The 18,053-nt window shown below is 45.2% G+C and overlaps 1 protein-coding gene across 9 annotated transcripts in view; it reads right to left on the bottom strand.

Moving 5' to 3' along the window:
* MYO5A (myosin VA) overlaps positions 1-15,606 on the bottom strand; it is a 223,219-nt gene extending 207,613 nt beyond the window's left edge. For 7 of the 9 annotated variants that reach the window (XM_033190086.1, XM_033190091.1, XM_033190094.1 and 4 more), the window contains exon 1: positions 15,264-15,358. In XM_033190086.1, the coding sequence (XP_033045977.1) occupies positions 15,264-15,290 (27 nt within the window). In that variant the 5' untranslated portion in view covers positions 15,291-15,358. Of the gene's footprint in view, positions 1-15,263 lie in introns of all 9 variants that reach the window. The other 2 variants (XM_033190085.1, XM_033190088.1) reach the window with 2 other exon arrangements.
* Positions 15,607-18,053: the final 2,447 nt, after the last annotated feature.

Raw genomic sequence — 18,053 nt, 5'->3', positions numbered from 1 at the left:
TCTCAGCTCACTGCAAGCTCCGCCTCCCGGGTTCATGCCATTCTCCTGCCTCAGCCTCCCGAGTAGCTGGGACTACAGGCGTCCGCCACCTCGCCCAGCTAGTTTTTTGTATTTTTTTTAGTAGAGACGGGGTTTCACCGTGTTAGCCAGGACGGTCTCGATCTCCTGACCTCGTGATCTGCCCGTCTCAGCCTCCCAAAGTGCTGGGATTACAGGCTTGAGCCACTACGCCCGGCCTGTGATAGTTTATTTTAAAGGAAAAGAGTTCCCAAGTAATTTTGCGAGTTATTTCCTATACTGTTTCACACCCATTTAATATTAGCAAAGGTAATGGAACATCTTTTGCCATAGAAGACTCTCAATTATGTTTTAATATAAGTGAGGCAGTTTTTCCAGTTGCCTTTAAAAATAGCAAAAAGAGCCAGGTGTGGTGCCTCACGCCTGTAATCCCAGCACTTTGGGAGGCTGAGGTGGGTGGATCATGAGGTCAGGAGACTGAGACCATCCTGGTAAAAAGGTTGCAGTGAGCCGAGATCACACTGGTGCACTCCAGCCTGGGTGACAGAGCAAGACTCTGTCTCTACAGGAAAAGAAAAAAAAAAAAAAGTATTCCAGATGATCACTACCCATAGTCAAGTCTGAGAAACACTAGTGTTGTGAAAGATCAAGCCAAGACAGTAGGTTTAGAAAAAGATCATAATTCTTAATCACCAGGCTACAGAATAAGCTGGCTGGGTGCAGTGGCTCCCGCCTGTAATCCCAGCACTTTGGGAGGCCGAGATGGGCAGATCACCTGAGCTCAGGGGTTCAACACCAGCCTGGCCAACATGGAGAAACCCCATCTCTACTAAAAATACAAAAATTAGCGGGGCGTGGTGCCCTGTGCCTATAATCCCAGCTACTGGGGAGGCTGAGGCAGAATAGCTTGAACCTGGGAGGCGGAGGTTGTGGTGAGCCGAGATGGCGCCATTGCACTCCAGCCTGGGCAACAAAAGCAAAACTCCGTCTCAAAAAAAAAAAAAAAAGAATAATTATTTTATAAAGAAAATAATTCTTTATAAGGAAGGGGAATGGTGGAAATCAGAAGAAGGTAATGTTGGCAAGCTCCTGACTTACAATAAAGACTGAATGCCAGGAGGGAAACAGGAGAGATGAGGCAGGCCTAGGGCGAAGGCAGGTCATGCAGGGCCTGTGTATTACAGCCTCACTGCTCAAGGTGTGGTTCTCAATTCAGCAACACAGGCATCACCTGGGAGTTGTCAGAAATGCAGTCTCATGCCCCATCACAGACCTACTGAGTCAGAATCTTCCCTTTAACAAGATTCCTAGTAATTCAGATGGACACCAAAGTTCAGGAAGCATTACACTAACAAATTTATTTTCAGGACAAAATCCTACAGGGAATCATAAAGGAATTTCAAGCTAGGTAGTGGCATGATCAGATATGTGCATTACAAAGATCTCACATTACAAAGAATGAAAAAAAAAGATTATAGAAAGTAAGACCAAAGATTGCTTAGGAAGCTGTTTCAGGAACCAGGAAAGAATAAGGGACCAAGCCAAGCATGGTGGCTCATGCCTCTAATCTCAGCACTTCGGGAGGCCAAGGTGGGAGGATCACTTAAGCCAGTAGTTCGAGACCAGCCTGGGCAACACAGTGAGACCCTGTTTCCAAAAAACAAAAAATTAGCTAGGTGTGGTGGCATGCAGTTACTATAGTACCAGCTACTTGGGGGGCTGAGGCAGAAGGATTACTTAGCTCACAAGGTTGAGACTGCAGTGAGCTATGATCACGTCACTGCACTCCAGCCTGAGCAACAGAGCAAGACCCTGTCTCAAGATAAAAAAAAAAAAAAAAAAAACCAGAAAAAAAAAGATAAGGGCCCCAAATAAAGCAGCAACAGTACTAGGAAATAACTGATTAGGTGGGGTGCAGGGGTGCAGGGGAAAGTAAATCAAGACTATTTCTAAGTTTTGTGTTTGGGTTATTGGAGGGATATTGATGTCATTCACCAGACAGGAAAAAGAAATAACAACAATTACAGTAGCTAACATTTCTTAAATATGTGCCAGGCATTATGCTAAGTTCTTCCCATGAACTATCTCATTTAATCCCCATAACAACCCTATGAAGTAAGTATTATCCCATCATATAGATGAAGAAACTAAGACACAGAGAAATTAAATCAGGTAGAGTAGTATGAAGAAGGAGGGAGGAGATGACAATCGATTTTGAATATGCTGGGTTTGGGGTGCTTGTGAAGATGTCCACTAGGCAGTTGTCTGTAGGGATCTAGGTTTGTAGGGAGAGCAAGCAGACTGGAAACAGGTTTGGAAGTCATCAGCACAGGGCTGGCACCTGACTCTTCAGGACTGGATCAGGCCACAGTGGGAGGGAGTGTAGGTCAAGGACAGAGCCCAGGAACGTCAATATCTAAGGTGCAATAGGAGGTAAGTGAGCTTATGAAGACAAGAAAGCAGACAGAGAGAAAAGAGAATGACAGCTGTAACAGCAACAACAGTAATAACTAATACTTGTAAGAATTTACTAAATACCGGCCGGGCGCGGTGGCTCACGCCTGCAATCCCAGCACTTTGGGAGGCCGAGGAGGGCGGATCACGAGGTCAGGAGACTGAGACCATCCTGGCTAACATGGTGAAACCCCGTCTCTACTAAAAACACAAAAAATTAGCCAGGCGTGGTGGTGGGCGCCTGTAGTCCCAGCTACTCGGGAGGCTGAGCCAGGAGAATGGAGTGAACCCAGGAGGCGGAGCTTGCAGTGAGCCGAGATTGCGCCACTCCGCTCCAGCCTGGGCGACAGAGCAAGACTCCGTCTCAAAAAAAAAAAAAAGAATTTACTAAATACCAGTCACTATTCTAAGCATTTCTTAATATAACTTAGTCATCGTTAAAACCACATAAGGTAGGTTTTATTATCATCACTATAAAGATAAGGAAATTGAAGCATAAAGAGTTAAGTGGCTTAAGGACACAGAGAAAGTGAATAGCAAAACCAGGATTGAAACCAAGATCCAGTATCTAGGTGTGGATTCCACGCCCTTGACTTCTGTGATGTACTGCCTCGCTTTCAGGACCCTGGGAGGGGTGGAAGGCAAGGAAGGAAACAGTTGCAACAAAGCCCTCAGAATAGCATCTGGCCTACAGTAAAGCCTCAGTAAATATTAATCACTATTACTTGATAATTTACTGCCATGGAACCACACATTTGACTGAGCCACAGTTTTTAGAAGAAAATAAGTAATAACTATATAAGGTTAAAAAAAAATCAAGGTTTTAGTGGAGGAAGAAAAGCAACTTCCAAGGCTGCTAAGGCTTTCAACTCAGTTTCCTATGCCTTTAATGTCTAAGGCTCCACACAATCAACCCCTGTCCGGGTCTGCGGCTACTGCCGTGATTCTAGTCCTTTGGAAGGGCTGCTACGCACAGCAATGACCTGAAGGCCTCACTAATCCCAAAACACTTTCTGACTGCTATAAAGATTCCATTCTAGGGCGCTCCTTTAGCATTGGGCATATTTTGCTCCATTCTAATTGTTTTACAAAGCAGGTAGTTGATGCTGAAGGACTCTCAGGTTCTCAACTGTCCCCGAAAGCAAATGCATAGCCTCCTCCAGACACTGTTAATTTGTTCTAATTAGGAGGACATGTCTACTATGTCCTGATAACATATTATCAGGTAATTTTCAAACTAAAATTATATCATGTATAGTAATTCAGAAGCTTCATATTTTTTCTCTTTTTAAAATTTTCTCTAGTTCAATTATTCTCTCTGGCACAGATTCATCCAAGATCAAGAAACAGAGTGAATAAAACCAACAATAATGACAATGGTCAGAAAAAGAAGCAGTCTCAATTTCCAAAAGGTTAAATTTTTGAAATGAACTTATATGTTTCTAGTCTAAGAAAATTTCTCAAAACAGAATAAAGATATTAAAAGGCAGAAAGCATCTTCTAGAAGTGGGACATCTGGTCACCCTATCCCTCAGGCAATGCACATAAAGAGTGCTATTTTTAAAATGAAGTGAATGTGAATGCCCTATCCTGCATAAATACAAATGCTAATTATTGCTAGGGAGACTTGAATTCTACAATTAACTAAAACTGACTAAGCAGACTTATGAACAAAGATGCTCACTATAGCATATCACTTCCATTAGTGAAAAATGCCCAGCAGTAAATACATTTTGGTATACCCAGATGATTGAATATTATGCTGCCATTAAAAATATTTTCAATGGGCTGGGCACGGTGGCTCACACCCGTAATCCCAGCACTTTGGGAAACTGAGGTGGGCAGATCACCTGAGGTCAGGAGTTCAAGACCAGCCTAGCCAACATGGTGAAACCTCGTCTTTACTAAAAATACAACTTAGCCAGGCATGGTGGCAGGCGCTTGTAATCCCAGCTACTCTGGGCACCTGTAATCCTAGCTACTCCAGAGGCTGAGGCCGGAGTATTACCTGAACCTGGGAGGCAGAGGTTGCAGTGAGCTGAGATCGTGCCAATGCGCTCCAGCCTGGGCAACAAGAGCGAAACTTCGTCTCAAAACATACATACACAGATATATTTTTTCAACGAATATTTATTGATATAAATTCTCACAATACATATTAAGTTTAAAAATTATTTTAAAAATCATTACCACTTGTGAATATAGACAAAAGACTTAAAATCAATAGTTGACAATGATTATTTCTAGGTGGCATAATTAGTTTATTTTAACTTTCTTCCTTTATATGTTCTGTATTATTCAAATAATCCAGATTAGCTACAAGGCATCACTTCTATAAGCAGAAAAATAATGCTTATAAATCAACTTTTTAAAAAAGTTTTCCCAATTAATCCTAATTTCCCAATTAACTTCTTCCTACTTGTTCTTAACCTAGTTGAAGGCTTATCATCTAGTTTAGTGGTTTCAAGGGTATGTGTGATTCTCCCCCATCCCCACCACCCCAAGAGATATCTAGCAATGTCTGTAGGCAATATTGGTTGTCACAACTAGGGATGTTGGGTGCTACTGGATCTCGTAGATAAAGGTCAGAGATTTGGCTAAACATACTACAATACACAGGAGAGCCACCCCCCCCACACACAAAAAAAAGAATTATCTAGCCTACTATCAGTGGTGCAGAGGTTGAGAAATTTTGGTCGAGGATGAAAAACATTAGTATAAACAGTACGAGTGGGTTAAAATGCAATAGTAACTCTAAGGGGCTTAACTTTTTCATTTCTAAAATAAGAAATGCATATTCTGACTTTATGAAAATTTAATCTAGGTTGTGGACCAAAATTCCTTATTATTAAGATATACATTTCCCAATTTTACAGACAACGTCTCCAGAAAAATTCTGCTCCCAACCCAACCATGCTGCTTATCAAACTAGAAGTAAGATTTTTTTTTTTCTGAGTTTAAGCATAGAGAGACCAACCCTGTGTAAAAGTTGTTTAAGTACTGGCAGAAAAATGTTTTCAGGTGAGATCATATCTTTAAAGGAATATCCAGTCATCTTACTGTAATGTAGACCAGTATGGTAAGCTAAAAAACTAAGGCTGAACTAGTCTAGTCTAACTAGTCTAACACAAAAGTGTTTGTTTGAAACACACTCACATACACAGAAAATGATTTATGCAAACTTGTAAAAAATTACTTTGTGATATCAGATCAGGGAGTGGTAATAAAGCAAAAGCAAAAATGAAGTTCCCTCCTCAATCTAAGTTATGAAGACAAGATTCACTCTTTTTTATTTATTTATTTATCTTTTTTTTTTTTTTTTTTTTTTTGAGACGGAGTCTCGCTCTGTCGCCCAGGCTGGAGTGCAGTGGCGCCATCTCCGCTTACTGCAAGCTCCGCCGCCTCCTGGGTTCACCCCATTTTCCTGCCTCAGCCTCCCCAGTAGCTGCGACTACAGGCGCCGGCCACCACACCCGGCTAATTTTTTTGTATTTTTGGTAGAGACGGGGTTTCACTGTGTTAGCCAGGATGGTCTCAATCTCCTGACCTCGTGATCTGCCTGCCTGGGCCTCCCAAAGTGCTGGGATTACAGGCATGAGCCACCGCGCCCGGCAAAAGATTCACTCTTTAGTAACCTATTTTATTCCATTATAAGAGTAGGGTGTATATATACTTGGTTATAACAAATCACAACAGGGCAGAAGGGGTGGGCAGATAAAATTAAATAGGGGGATAAAGAAGATGAACAGGTGGGAGGAAGAGAACAGAAGACAGACTACCACCAGACATGAACACGGGATGACGGACAGACAAAAAGAAATTTTGCACAATTCTGCTTCCCGGGCTCAAGCAAATCTCCTGCCTCAGCCTCCCGAGTAGCTGGGATTACAGGCACACACCACCATGCCTAATTTTTGTATTTTTAGTAGAAAATTTCACCATGTTAGCCAGGCTGGTCTCAAGCTCCTGACCTCATGATCTGCCTGCCTTGGCCTCCCAAAGCGCTGGGATTACAGGCGTGAGCCACCGCACCTGGCCTGGCTTTTATTTTTCAATCCAAAATAATTCTGTAGGGGAAAGACACCTAATGTCCCCTGGTCAAGAAAAATCTCCCATTCTTCTGCTCAAAGATCAGAAAAGAAGGGGTAGAATTCAATGACTATCATTTTCGGTGACCTATTCATAGCCGACAGGCACTGAGGGTAGTTGTTTATTTTGTCCACCTAGCACTTTTCCTTCCAATGGCGAACAGCTCACAGCCATCCTATGAGGTTGGAGTGAAACTATCAATCATGGTGCGCTGTCCTCCCCCAGGCCTCTGGGGTGAGCACAGACTTGACCACTCATGGTGCTCCTCTCCTACTGCCTAGAGGCCACAGTGAAAGAAGGCACGTGACCAGAATTCCTCTCTCAGGCTCTCTTCCTCCAGCCCCAGTACTGTAAGATCATGTGATCTACAGGTACCACTGACCATCTTTTCACCCCTAAAAAGAGCTGTCCTGAGGATGAAACCAATGTCAGACAGCATGTGAAAGTCAGTGAAGTGAGCCCCAAAGACCATGTCTGAGCCTTGATTCCAGCCATGCCTAGATTTTTAAGTCACATGAGCAAATAAACTCCTTTTTGGCTTGAGTTGGGTTTCTGTTTCTTCCAACTAAAACAGCTATGGCTGGTAAACTGATTGACACTGTTAAAGAGCGGTTTGGTAAGTCAGTGTGCCAAATCTTTCATCCATAAATTACCCAGGCCCTCTCTATTTACATCCTGTATCTCAGCTAATATCATAACTTGAGGTAATGACTTTCAGAAATGTAAAACTTAAAGTTGAAAGTAGAAATTCATTTAAAATGGCATATATTGATTTGTTTCAAGATCTAAAACATATCCCTACTAAACTGAGATTTGATGTTACAAACTTCCACTATTCTGGATGTCAAATAGTATACTGTAGGGCTGGGCACGGTGGCTCATGCCAGTAATCCCAGCACTTTGGGAGGCCGAGGCAGGCGGATCACGTGGTCAGGAGTTCGAGACCAGCCTGACCAATATTGTGAAGCCCTATCGCTACTAAAAATACAAAAATTAGCCAGGGGTGGTGGCACATACCTGTAGTCCCAGCTACTTGGGAGGCTGAGGCAGAAGAATCGCTTGAACCCAGGAGGCGGAGGTTGAAGTGAGCCGAGATGGTGCCACTGCACTCCAGCCTGGGTGACAGAGCGAGACTCCATCTCAAAAACAAAAAAAACCACTCTACTGTATTCCCAGCTCACCTTCATCTTTCTAAACTAGAGAGTTCTACACTTTTAATCTGTCTAGCCTCTTCACTGCCCTGATCATTTTACTTCTCCTATTCTGAAATTTCTCTGGTTTCCGGTATATTTATCAAGAAGTAGAAACACCAACCACACACGCAGGATTCCTGGCCAGGTCTATATGTTTTTGTATATGTGACAAAAGATGGACAAAAACCTATCTTTTTTGTGCATGCAGTCTCCCTCTAGTCCAGCATCTTGCCCACATTTTTGGCCACAGTAATACATTAGGCCAAAGGAGGTAGACACATGGTCCTCACGAACATTCATGAATACTTAGTGCATTATGTACAATGTACTTCTCCCTTGATTTCAATCAAATTTAGAATCATTATTTTGAAATCAAAAAATAATTACATCATCCCTAAGTTTTACAATTGGCAAAAGCCTTTGCTGTACAGGGAGATACTTAATGCTAATGTCTGCTAGTTAAAAAGAATTCCAAGTGAGGAGGGCTTAGAAGAGAAATGGGGCCGGGCGCGGTGGCTCAAGCCTGTAATCCCAGCACTTTGGGAGGCCGAGACGGGCGGATCACGAGGTCAGGAGATCGAGACCATCCTGGCTAACACGGTGAAACCCCGTCTCTACTAAAAATACAAAAACTAGCCGGGCGAGGTGGCGGGCGCCTGTAGTCCCAGCTACTCGGGAGGCTGAGGCAGGAGAATGGCGTAAACCCGGGAGGCGGAGCTTGCAGTGAGCTGAGATCCAGCCACTGCACTCCAGTCTGGGCGACAGAGCGAGACTCCGCCTCAAAAAAAAAAAAAAAAAAAAAAAAAAGAAGAGAAATGGAGAATGCCTGGGGCATGAAGAGGCCAGGATAAGTTTCTGCAAAGTTTAGGTTGTATCAGCACAAACTCAGACTGACGTTACAACCAAGACAGATGGGGAAGAGGAACTGTTAAAGGGCAAAATTAACCAAAGGGCATTTCAGAAGGCATCAAAGGCAGACATCATTAATAAAGGCAAAGTGGTCAGTGTGTGAACGAAAGATTAAACAAAAGTCATTTAAACTCCTTTTACATCCACTTCCGCCTCCCACTGAAAATGAAACTCCACAGCCATGACCTCCAATGCCAGGCCTTTGTAGTAAGTATCTCTATTGGTTGGGCTAAGGTGGAACCATAGCATTCATTTCCGAAAAACCAAAAAGAAAAAACTTCCTTCTGCCCTAATGAGCAAGCATAACTCCAGAAACTCCTTGAAGATGTTGGGGAAGATAAGAGACTAAGCACAAGGGAACTTTAGGGGTGATGGAAATGTTCTGCATCTTGTTTGTGGTAGTGGTTACATGACAGAATATACGTCAAAATTCATCAAACTGTACACTTAAAATGAGGGACTTTTCATGTATATTATACTTCAATAAAGTTGATGCAAGATTGGGAGTGGGGTGGTGCTGGGGAGGAAAGGACAAACTCCCCAGGAAGACAAATAGAACAAGTCTAGGAAGACCACTGTAGGATGGAGGACATGCCTTCGAGTGGGGTGGAAGAAGTGGAATTGCTCATGTAATATTTTGCCTATGGCCAGACCTTACTCCATAGATCAGTCAGAAGTTTATACTTCCAGCAGTACCTCGTACTTCACTGGGAATTGCCTGAAGGGAAGACAAATACAACCAAGTCTATCCTCTAGTGGACCACATACTCCTGAATTCTCCCAATGGAGGCAAAATTCATCATAAAACGAAAAACAGAGAAACTAAATTACCTTCTGAGGTAAGAAGTAAGGCAGATCATCTCTCCCCTCCCACATTCTCCCCTACACATTCCCTGTCACCCCTCCCCTGAGGTTGTTGTTAAATCCCTGGAAGCCCATTCATAAACCTTCCTCCAGTTCTCTTTCATTATTTAAAAAAAAAAAAAAGTACCAGTAAGATTTAAACTATGTGACAGCAGCAATTCTCATTAGAATCAGAACCTCTCTGTAATCGTTTCTGGGCAATACACAAAACTTTCACACTTCAAGAAACAGTAACAAATTTCAAGGGGAAACAATGGGCATTTTGCTTTGTCAAGCTGTGTAAAGAAGTATTTCTTTTTTTTTTTTTTTTTTTTTTTTGAGGCGGAGTCTCGCTCTGTCGCCCGGACTGGAGTGCAGTGGCCAGATCTCAGCTCACTGCAAGCTCCGCCTCCCGGGTTTATGCCATTCTCCTGCCTCAGCCTCCCGAGTAGCTGGGACTACAGGCGCCCGCCACCTCACCCGGCTAGTTTTTTTGTATTTTTAGTAGAGATGGGGTTTCACCATGCTAGCCAGGATGGTCTCGATCTCCTGACCTCGTGATCCGCCCGTCTCGGCCTCCCAAAGTGCTGGGATTACAGGCTTGAGCCACCGCGCCCGGCCGTAAAGAAGTATTTCTTAAGAAGTAAGATTCAGTTTCCACAGAGGAAATCAAAATTTGTGATGAAACAGGAATTAACTTTCAGTTTCCAAGGCTGGAGCTACTGGTATTATTTCAACCTACTCCTGCTCCTTCCCATCCTACATGTAATCCATCTCGGAGAGACCTGTTCTCTCAAATTTGTCCTCTTCTTTCCCACACCTTCTGCCCCTGCCTCAGTCCACCAGACCTTCATCACTTCACACTTTGTTTCCTGGAAGTTTCCTGGTCTCCCTGGCTCCCAGTTATATTACTCATCCTGTTCAACATGCCTGAAAATGTGTTTACTTGTTTAACCACATCTTTATACCCTGCTTCGTCCCTACAAGTGGACTAATCATGCCAAACCATTATTTTCATTCCATCCCTCCCCTGTTTAAGTATTCATTCAACAAATATTCAATGAGCAGCTATTCTGTGTAAGACACTGTGCTAGGCTCTACAGGAGGTAAACAAAACAGCATCTCAGGAGGCTTACAGTATGGTGGGAGTGGTAAACATATACACAGATACAGTAACCATAATAAGACAGAAACATGTTTGGGACATTAAGATAGAGAAAAAGAGTACTAGTGGAAGTTCCAAATCTGAGCTATCAGCTGGATGTCAATTGAAATTAGAATTGATATAGAAAAAGTCGAATGTGAAAGACAAGAAAAAAAGATATGGAGGTTTCCAAGCTGAGGAACTAGGAGAACAGCAATGCCTTTAACAGGCCTAGGAACACCAGGAGGAAATTCAAATGGAAAGGGCGTGACAGGAGACTTGAGGACAGCTAATGTCCTTGCCAAACTCCGAGTCAGGGCACATGATCAGAGATGAGATTTCTGTTCCTCTTTAAGATGTTGAAAGCAGTCTGAGAAATACAGTCTCAACATGAAAATATTAGAATTTCCAGGATCAATAGTTTGAAGAGACAGTGCCATAGAATATAAAAGTGGATCTATCCCAGAAAAAATCTAGGCCATGTGGCTTCTGTACATATGAGAGGATATGTTGGGAATCGAAAGTTACACATATACAATCTACCAACCTTAAGAGCAGTTTCATCTAGGCAAGTTAACTTGCTTTGCAAATGTGGAATTTTAGATTGTCTTTGCACTGTTACAATACTCAGCATCTTAGCACACATGGGAACCTCCTAATCAAACAGCTTCAGGTAAAAACAAAACAGAAAAGTAAACAAAATTTAAACTTTTTTAAAATTAAAAATAAGCCAGGCATGGTGGCTCATGTCTGTAATCTCAACACTTTGGGTGGCCGAGGCAGGAGGATCACTTGAGCTGAGGAGTTAGAGACCAGCCTGGGCAACATAGCAAGACCCTGTCTCTATAAAAAGTACAAAAATGGCCGGGCGCGGTGGCTCAAGCCTGTAATCCCAGCACTTTGGGAGGCCGAGACGGGCGGATCACGAGGTCAGGAGATCGAGACCATCCTGGCTAACACGGTGAAACCCCGTCTCTACTAAAAAATACAAAAACCCGGGAGGCAGAGCTTGCAGTGAGCTGAGATCCGGCCACTGCACTCCAGTCCGGGCGACAGAGCGAGACTCCGCCTCAAAAAAAAAAAAAAAAAAAAAAAAACTAGCGGGCGAGGTGGTGGGCGCCTGTAGTCCCAGCTACTCAGGAGGCTGAGGCAGGAGAATGGTGTAAACCCGGAAGGCGGAGCTTGCAGTGAGCTGAGATCCGGCCACTGCACTCCAGCCTGGGCCACAGAGCGAGACTCCGTCTCAAAAAAAAAAAAAAAAAAACTAGCCGTGCGAGGTGGTGGGCGCCTGTAGTCCCAGCTACTCGGAAGGCTGAGGCAGGAGAATGGCGTAAACTCGGGAGGCAGAGGTTGCAGTGAGCTGAGATCCAGCCACTGCACTCCAGCCTGGGTGACACAGCGAGACTCCGTCTCCAAAAAAAAAAAAAAGATCTGAATGACATTTTTTTAAAGGGTACTTTTCAGATTTAACCACAATGTTAAATACCATAATTATGGCATGTCACTAATACATCTTTCCTTGTAATCTATCCTAGAACTTCCTTCCTATAATCCTCTGCAAGGGGAAGATCCTTGTGCTTTACCACTGATAATACTTCTAATGATTTTCCTATTCCTCTAGTAATTACAATAGTAGCTTTTATTTCTGGAATCAGCCCAATCTTCCCCATGTCCCAACCCATTCCCTAACTTCTACTAATAAGGTTATTTATGTCCCTATAGATTCAAAGTGGGTCAAGAATGTAAGAAGCAGACTGTGAGCATGTTGAGGGAAAGGACTGTATCTTGTTCACTGTTAGATCCTCTAAATATTAAGCAAAGTACCTGGCACATAGGATGCCTGATATCTATTTCCGCTTGCCATTAAGCTAAGGCCCATTCACAAAAAGAATTAGCCAACAACCAACCAAGTAACCAGGCTATTAATTAGGCATAAGTGTATTTAGAAAAAGGCAGTGTAAGCCCCAACTTCAGTCTTGATCTCTAAGCCATTCTGTTTTAAAATGACAAAGAGGTTAAAAAAAACTTTTTTTGAGACATGTTCTTGCTCTTTTGCTCAGAATGGAGTGCAGTGACACAATCATGGCTCACTGCAGCCTCAACCTCCCAGGCTCAAGCGATCTTCCTGCCTCAGCTGATCCTCCTGCCTCAGCTCTTGAGTACCTGGGACCACGGGCATGACTACCACGCCCAGTTCATTTTTTAATTTTTTTTTTTTTTTTTTTTTTGAGACCGAGTTTCCCTCTTGCTGCCCAGGCTCGAGTGCAATGCGCAACCTCTGTTCACTGCAACCTCCGCCTTCCAGGTTCAAGCGATTCTCCTGCCTCAGCCTCCTGAGTAGCTGGGATTACAGGCATGCGCCACCATGCCCAGCTAATTTTCTATTTTTAGTAGAGGCGGGGTTTTGCCAAGTTGGTCAAGATGGTCTCGAACTCCTGACCTCAGGTGATCCACCCACCTCGGCAACGTGTTGGGATTACAGGCATGAGCCATCGTGACCAGCCCAATTTTTTAATTTTTTGTAGAGACCAGGTCTCACTATGTTTCTCAGGCTGTTAAAGGGTAAATTTTAAAATAGATTGTGATAAAGCTGTGACAGAAGCCCAAAACTTTACCATTTATAAATCATAACATCTTTTCCATTTTTTCTCTCAAATCATCTTGGGGGGAAAAAGCGTTCAAAATCCAACAACAATTTATTATCCAATCAGTCTCTAGTCAAGCAGCCTACTATTAGGTGGCTCAAAGATGACTGCTCACCATATACAATGAGGGGTATCCAATCTTTCGGCTTCCCTGGGCCACATTGGAAGAACTGTGTTTGGCCACACATAAAATATATTAATGATAAGTGATGAGCTTAAAAAAAATTGCAAAAAAAAAAAATCTCAAGTTTTAAGAAAGTTTATGAATTTGTGTTGGGGCACAGTCAAAGCGGTCCTGGGCCCGGATGTGGCCCACGGGCTGCGGGTTGGACAAACTTGATGTAGAAGTGGGGGGAGGGGCTACACAAAGTAACCAAGGAATGTTTACAGACTGATTATCTCTTCATGTGAAAATGATTTTGATATTTCTTAATATCAACCTCATCAGTTCCTTATAAGGATTATGAGTTTATATTTTTAAAACGCTTAAAACAGTACCTGGCACATAGTAAGCACCATATTAAGTGCCTGTCAAGTTACTTTTAATCAGTTTCCAATTGCATTCGTTCATACATTAGAGATCTGCAATGCCTAAAGAAATTACCAGGTTGAGAGAGAAGTTCCAATTGGATAGCCCTTAAACCTAAAACTAGAAAGAGGTCTCAGAGAATGTTTCATGCAAGTTCCTCATTTCATGGTTGAAGAAATTAATCATATATCTCATATTTGCAGAGAAATTCATAGGTTACAAAAAGCTTTCACAACTATTATCGTTTAATTATCAGAACAGCTTGTAAGGGATGAAAGGCAAGTATAATTAACTCTATTTACTCATGAGGAAATCGAACCAGAAATGTTAAGTGACTTGTCCAAGGTCACAGTGAGTAAGTGAAAAGGTCCCGGCTTGAATCCAGGTCTCTCGATGCCCAGTCCAGACTTCTTTCCTCTGTAAAACACACTGCAACTTGGGCCCTGGACTTGAGTCACATTTGGAAACAATGATTCCAGTGATTAGAGGCCCCTAAATGAAAATTCTATTGCAAATGCTAATGTGAAAAGGCAACTCTATTAATTGCATGTAGAAGCAATCAATAGTTGGCAAAATATCTACCTACACATGGGTGTACAGTATAAAATGCCATGATTACATATATTCACAAAGGTCATCACAAATCTGCACAGCACTCAAGTGACAGTTCTCCATAATAGGCCATTCAGAGATTGCCAGACCCTGAGAATATTGATGTCAGTCTAAGAAAAGACTGCCACTTCCCTTAAATCAAACCCAGAAGGGAAAGGTTTGCCCCAGAGGATGTGAAGACATGGAGCCTAACAAGGCTCTGCGGGATTACACGCAGGTTGCAAACTCCCAGCGACAAATGAGTACCGACCCTCCCAGCCGGTGAATCAGCTCGCGTTCATCCGGCAACATCTTTCCCCGGGGCTCGCCACCCCCAGCGCAGCTAAACCGGGGAGCTAAAGGTGATACGGCCACCGTTTGCAGGATTCAAAATAACCTCACAGAAAGGCTGGCTGGCAAGCAGCACTGCATACCAACACAAGACGTTATTTTAAGCGCGTGTCCCCATGAGAGAAACCATCCGATCTACCGGAGCAAGCATCTCCCACCCGCCGGGAATTTTCCAAAGCCAAGCAGGAGCGGAGGCACGCCCGCCCCGCTAAATACACATGGGCCCCCTTTCCACTCGGAAGCCCGCTCTGCCCCCAGCTCCAGCAGCGCGGCAGGAGCCTGGGAGACCCCCGAGGCGGGCCTCCCCCCGCCGCCTTAACCGTCTCGCCCGAAAAGAGGAAAGTGCTGCAGCGGGCGACCGGCGGGTAGGGCCGAGGGTTCTGAAGCGCTGAAGGGGGTGGCGCTGGCCCCGCCGCTCCCGCCCCCTCCCCAGCCTGACAGCTGGCGGCGAGGGCCGCGCGGCCCCAGTCCTCGACGCCGGCCACGGGGCGCCTTACCTTTGTGTAGAGCTCCGACGCAGCCATGGCGGGCTCCGCGCGCCTACGCCCCCCGCCTGTGCGGAGGCCGCACCTCGCCTGGGCGGCCGTCCGCGCGGACTAGGAAGCGCCCGCAGCCGCCGGCGGGGAGCAGGGCAGGGCAGGGCCGGGCGGGGCGGGGCGGGGCGCCTCAGGCGCTGGCGGCCCGCTGGGGCCTCGCCATCACTCCCGGGCTCGCGGCGAGCAGCCGCGAGCGCTCCACCTGCCCGGGGTCCTGGGGGTCGCCGCCGCCGCAGCCACCTCGGCCGCCCGCGATGCTGCCGCCGCCGCCGCCGCTGCCGCCCTGTGCATTATGGGAGCGGGAGGAGGCTGCGCTCCAGCTGGGCCACCGCGGCTGCTCTGGGCTCTCTCAGGCTCACGCTGCCTCCCAACGGCTGCGAGTACAGAGCATCATCATCATCAGCCTGCCAGCCGGCGCCGCCGCCGCCTCCCGCGCTACCGAGGCCCGGAAACCCGCCCGGGACATTGGCCCCGAGGGCGCGGCACACCCCGGGCGCACGCCCCGAAGCGAGCCCGGGACTCTGCTGCGAAGCGTAGCCCCCGTGGTAGGGCAGCCATGGCGGGGGCTGTCACTGTGTCCGAGTAAAGGATGGGAACCTCGAGGCTGCTCCTCCCGTTCTTCCAAGCATTCCTAGTGAGAGGATTTAGGGGAAGCCCTCTTGAAAGACTGTAGAATAACCCAGAACTTCAGAAGAGCCTTGTCAGCAGTAGTGACCCGGGAGATGGGCAATGCAGGACCGGGAATTTGAGGTTAAGGATGATCACCAAGGTCATTCCGAGCACCTCGAGGTCTGCAGCAAAGCCATGTCATGATGCCGGGGGGGGGGGGCGGGCAGGAGCCGCTTATAAGCTACAGAAACTTACGTGACTTTGAAACGAGATAGCCCAGGGGACAGGCCAGGTGCCTCTTTCCTAGACCTGTGCGTTTGCAGAGATGCAGCTACCCTTCTGTCCCAGCCTTCTTTCCTATCCTGTTCTCTCCTGGTGATTGTCGGCTCCATGGTGGCACCTGAAGTTTATCCGGTTGCCACCTGAAAATGACAGAGTACTTACATGGAAAATCTGTATCTACAGTTTAACTCAGCATCAAAAGGTCAAAGCCGCCCTCACTCTCCTCACGGTGATCCTTGCACATCCAGCACAAAAATGTGGTCTTTCTACTCCCAACCCTGCGCTGTCTTCACCTTCTATCTTCTCCACCCTCATTTTCGTTCCTGGTTGAATAATCTTCATTGTTGTTGTTGTCGTTTGTTTAATCCCTGCCTCATCTCTCGTGTCTTTGAACTACAACTGGTCCCCAGTAGCCTGTTATAGTAATCTGGTAGACCATGTCTATCAAGACCAACTCTCATGGCTGGGGCCCCCGGTTGTGTGTGTGATGTGTGTGTGTATTTGGAGAAAGACCATTCATTCACTGAAAGGAACAGGGGGCCAGTCCTTACTCCCTGGAACTCAGACCTCTCCTCTTCGCCCACAATCCCCACGGAAATGCTAGAGGGAATGGTTACAGAGTCGAACGCCCTGCAGATTTGTCTCTGTTCCTTTCCATTGTAAAACCAAATCGCTTTCATGTTTCTGGGACCCACCCTTTCTTCACCCAGACATAAAAAGAGAAAACGTGTGCAGCGACGACCAACGGAACGGAAGGAGCACTGGATTGAGATTTAGGAGGCCTGGCTCCTACGCCTTGCAGTTTCTTCATGCCATGTGCAAGGTGGTAACCACTCTGCCTGTTTTCTCACCATCAGATAATACCTACCTCTCAGGACTGTTGAGAAATACTGAGTATACTGAGAAAAAAAAAAAAAACTAAAAACTGGAAGAGTTCTTGTAGGTGTGAATGCTTTCTTCGTTTGCTTTTTTTCAAGTGACGAGGAGAAAAAAGAAACGGGAATTATCCTCTTTTAAGTCCAGAACACATGCATTCAACCACTCAAATATTTGGGGTCATGCTAAAAGAAAGGTAATGGAGATGAGGAGGAGAAGAGTTTTGTTTGTTTATTTATTTATTTACACTGAGTCTTGTTGTCTCGCCCAGGCTGGAGTCCAGTGGCACAGTCTCGGCTCATTGCAACCTCTGCCTTCCAGGTTCAAGCGATTCTCATGTCTCAGACTCCCGAGTAGCTGGGATTACAGGTGCCCACCACCACGCCCAACTAATTTTTGTGTTTTTAGTAGAGACAGGGTTTCACCATGTTGTCCAGCCTGGTCTCAAACTCCTGACCTCAAGCTATCCGCCCGCCTTGGCCTAAAGTTCTGGGATTACAGGAATCAGCCACTGCGCCTGGCCGGGTTTTGTGTTCTTGACCTTACCTTACTTCCTTCAGAAAAAAAGCAGAGTAAAAAGCCAGAAGCAGCAAAGGGAAGCCCTGAGGGGTGGCCTCTGCTAACTTCCACGTATACATTCACAGTTCCAAGCACTCTGTCACTAGTGAGGTGTAGAAATCAGCAATAGATACAGCTTCCCAGGGTTTGGGATCCCTCTCTGAAAGAGTGGCTAGAGGGTAGTATATTTTATTTTAAGTTGTTAAAGTTTTCCGTTATTGCTTTATTACTGGGAACATTTTTATGTAGCTTGTTTTCAAATGAAAACAATGTCTAGGTTTATATGAAAAATTCCATTCCTCATTTTCAACAAATATTGAGAGCTATCACATGCCTGACATTGTTCTACATGTTGAGAATTCATGCATGAGCAAAACAGATGAAGAGTCCTGACCCCGTGGAGATTCCATTTTAGTCAGGGAGCAA

Source organism: Trachypithecus francoisi, unplaced genomic scaffold (genome assembly GCF_009764315.1).
Source record: "Trachypithecus francoisi isolate TF-2019V2 unplaced genomic scaffold, Tfra_2.0 Lachesis_group3, whole genome shotgun sequence".
Taxonomy (NCBI): domain Eukaryota; kingdom Metazoa; phylum Chordata; class Mammalia; order Primates; family Cercopithecidae; genus Trachypithecus; species Trachypithecus francoisi.
This window is presented reverse-complemented; position numbering and strand designations above follow the sequence as displayed.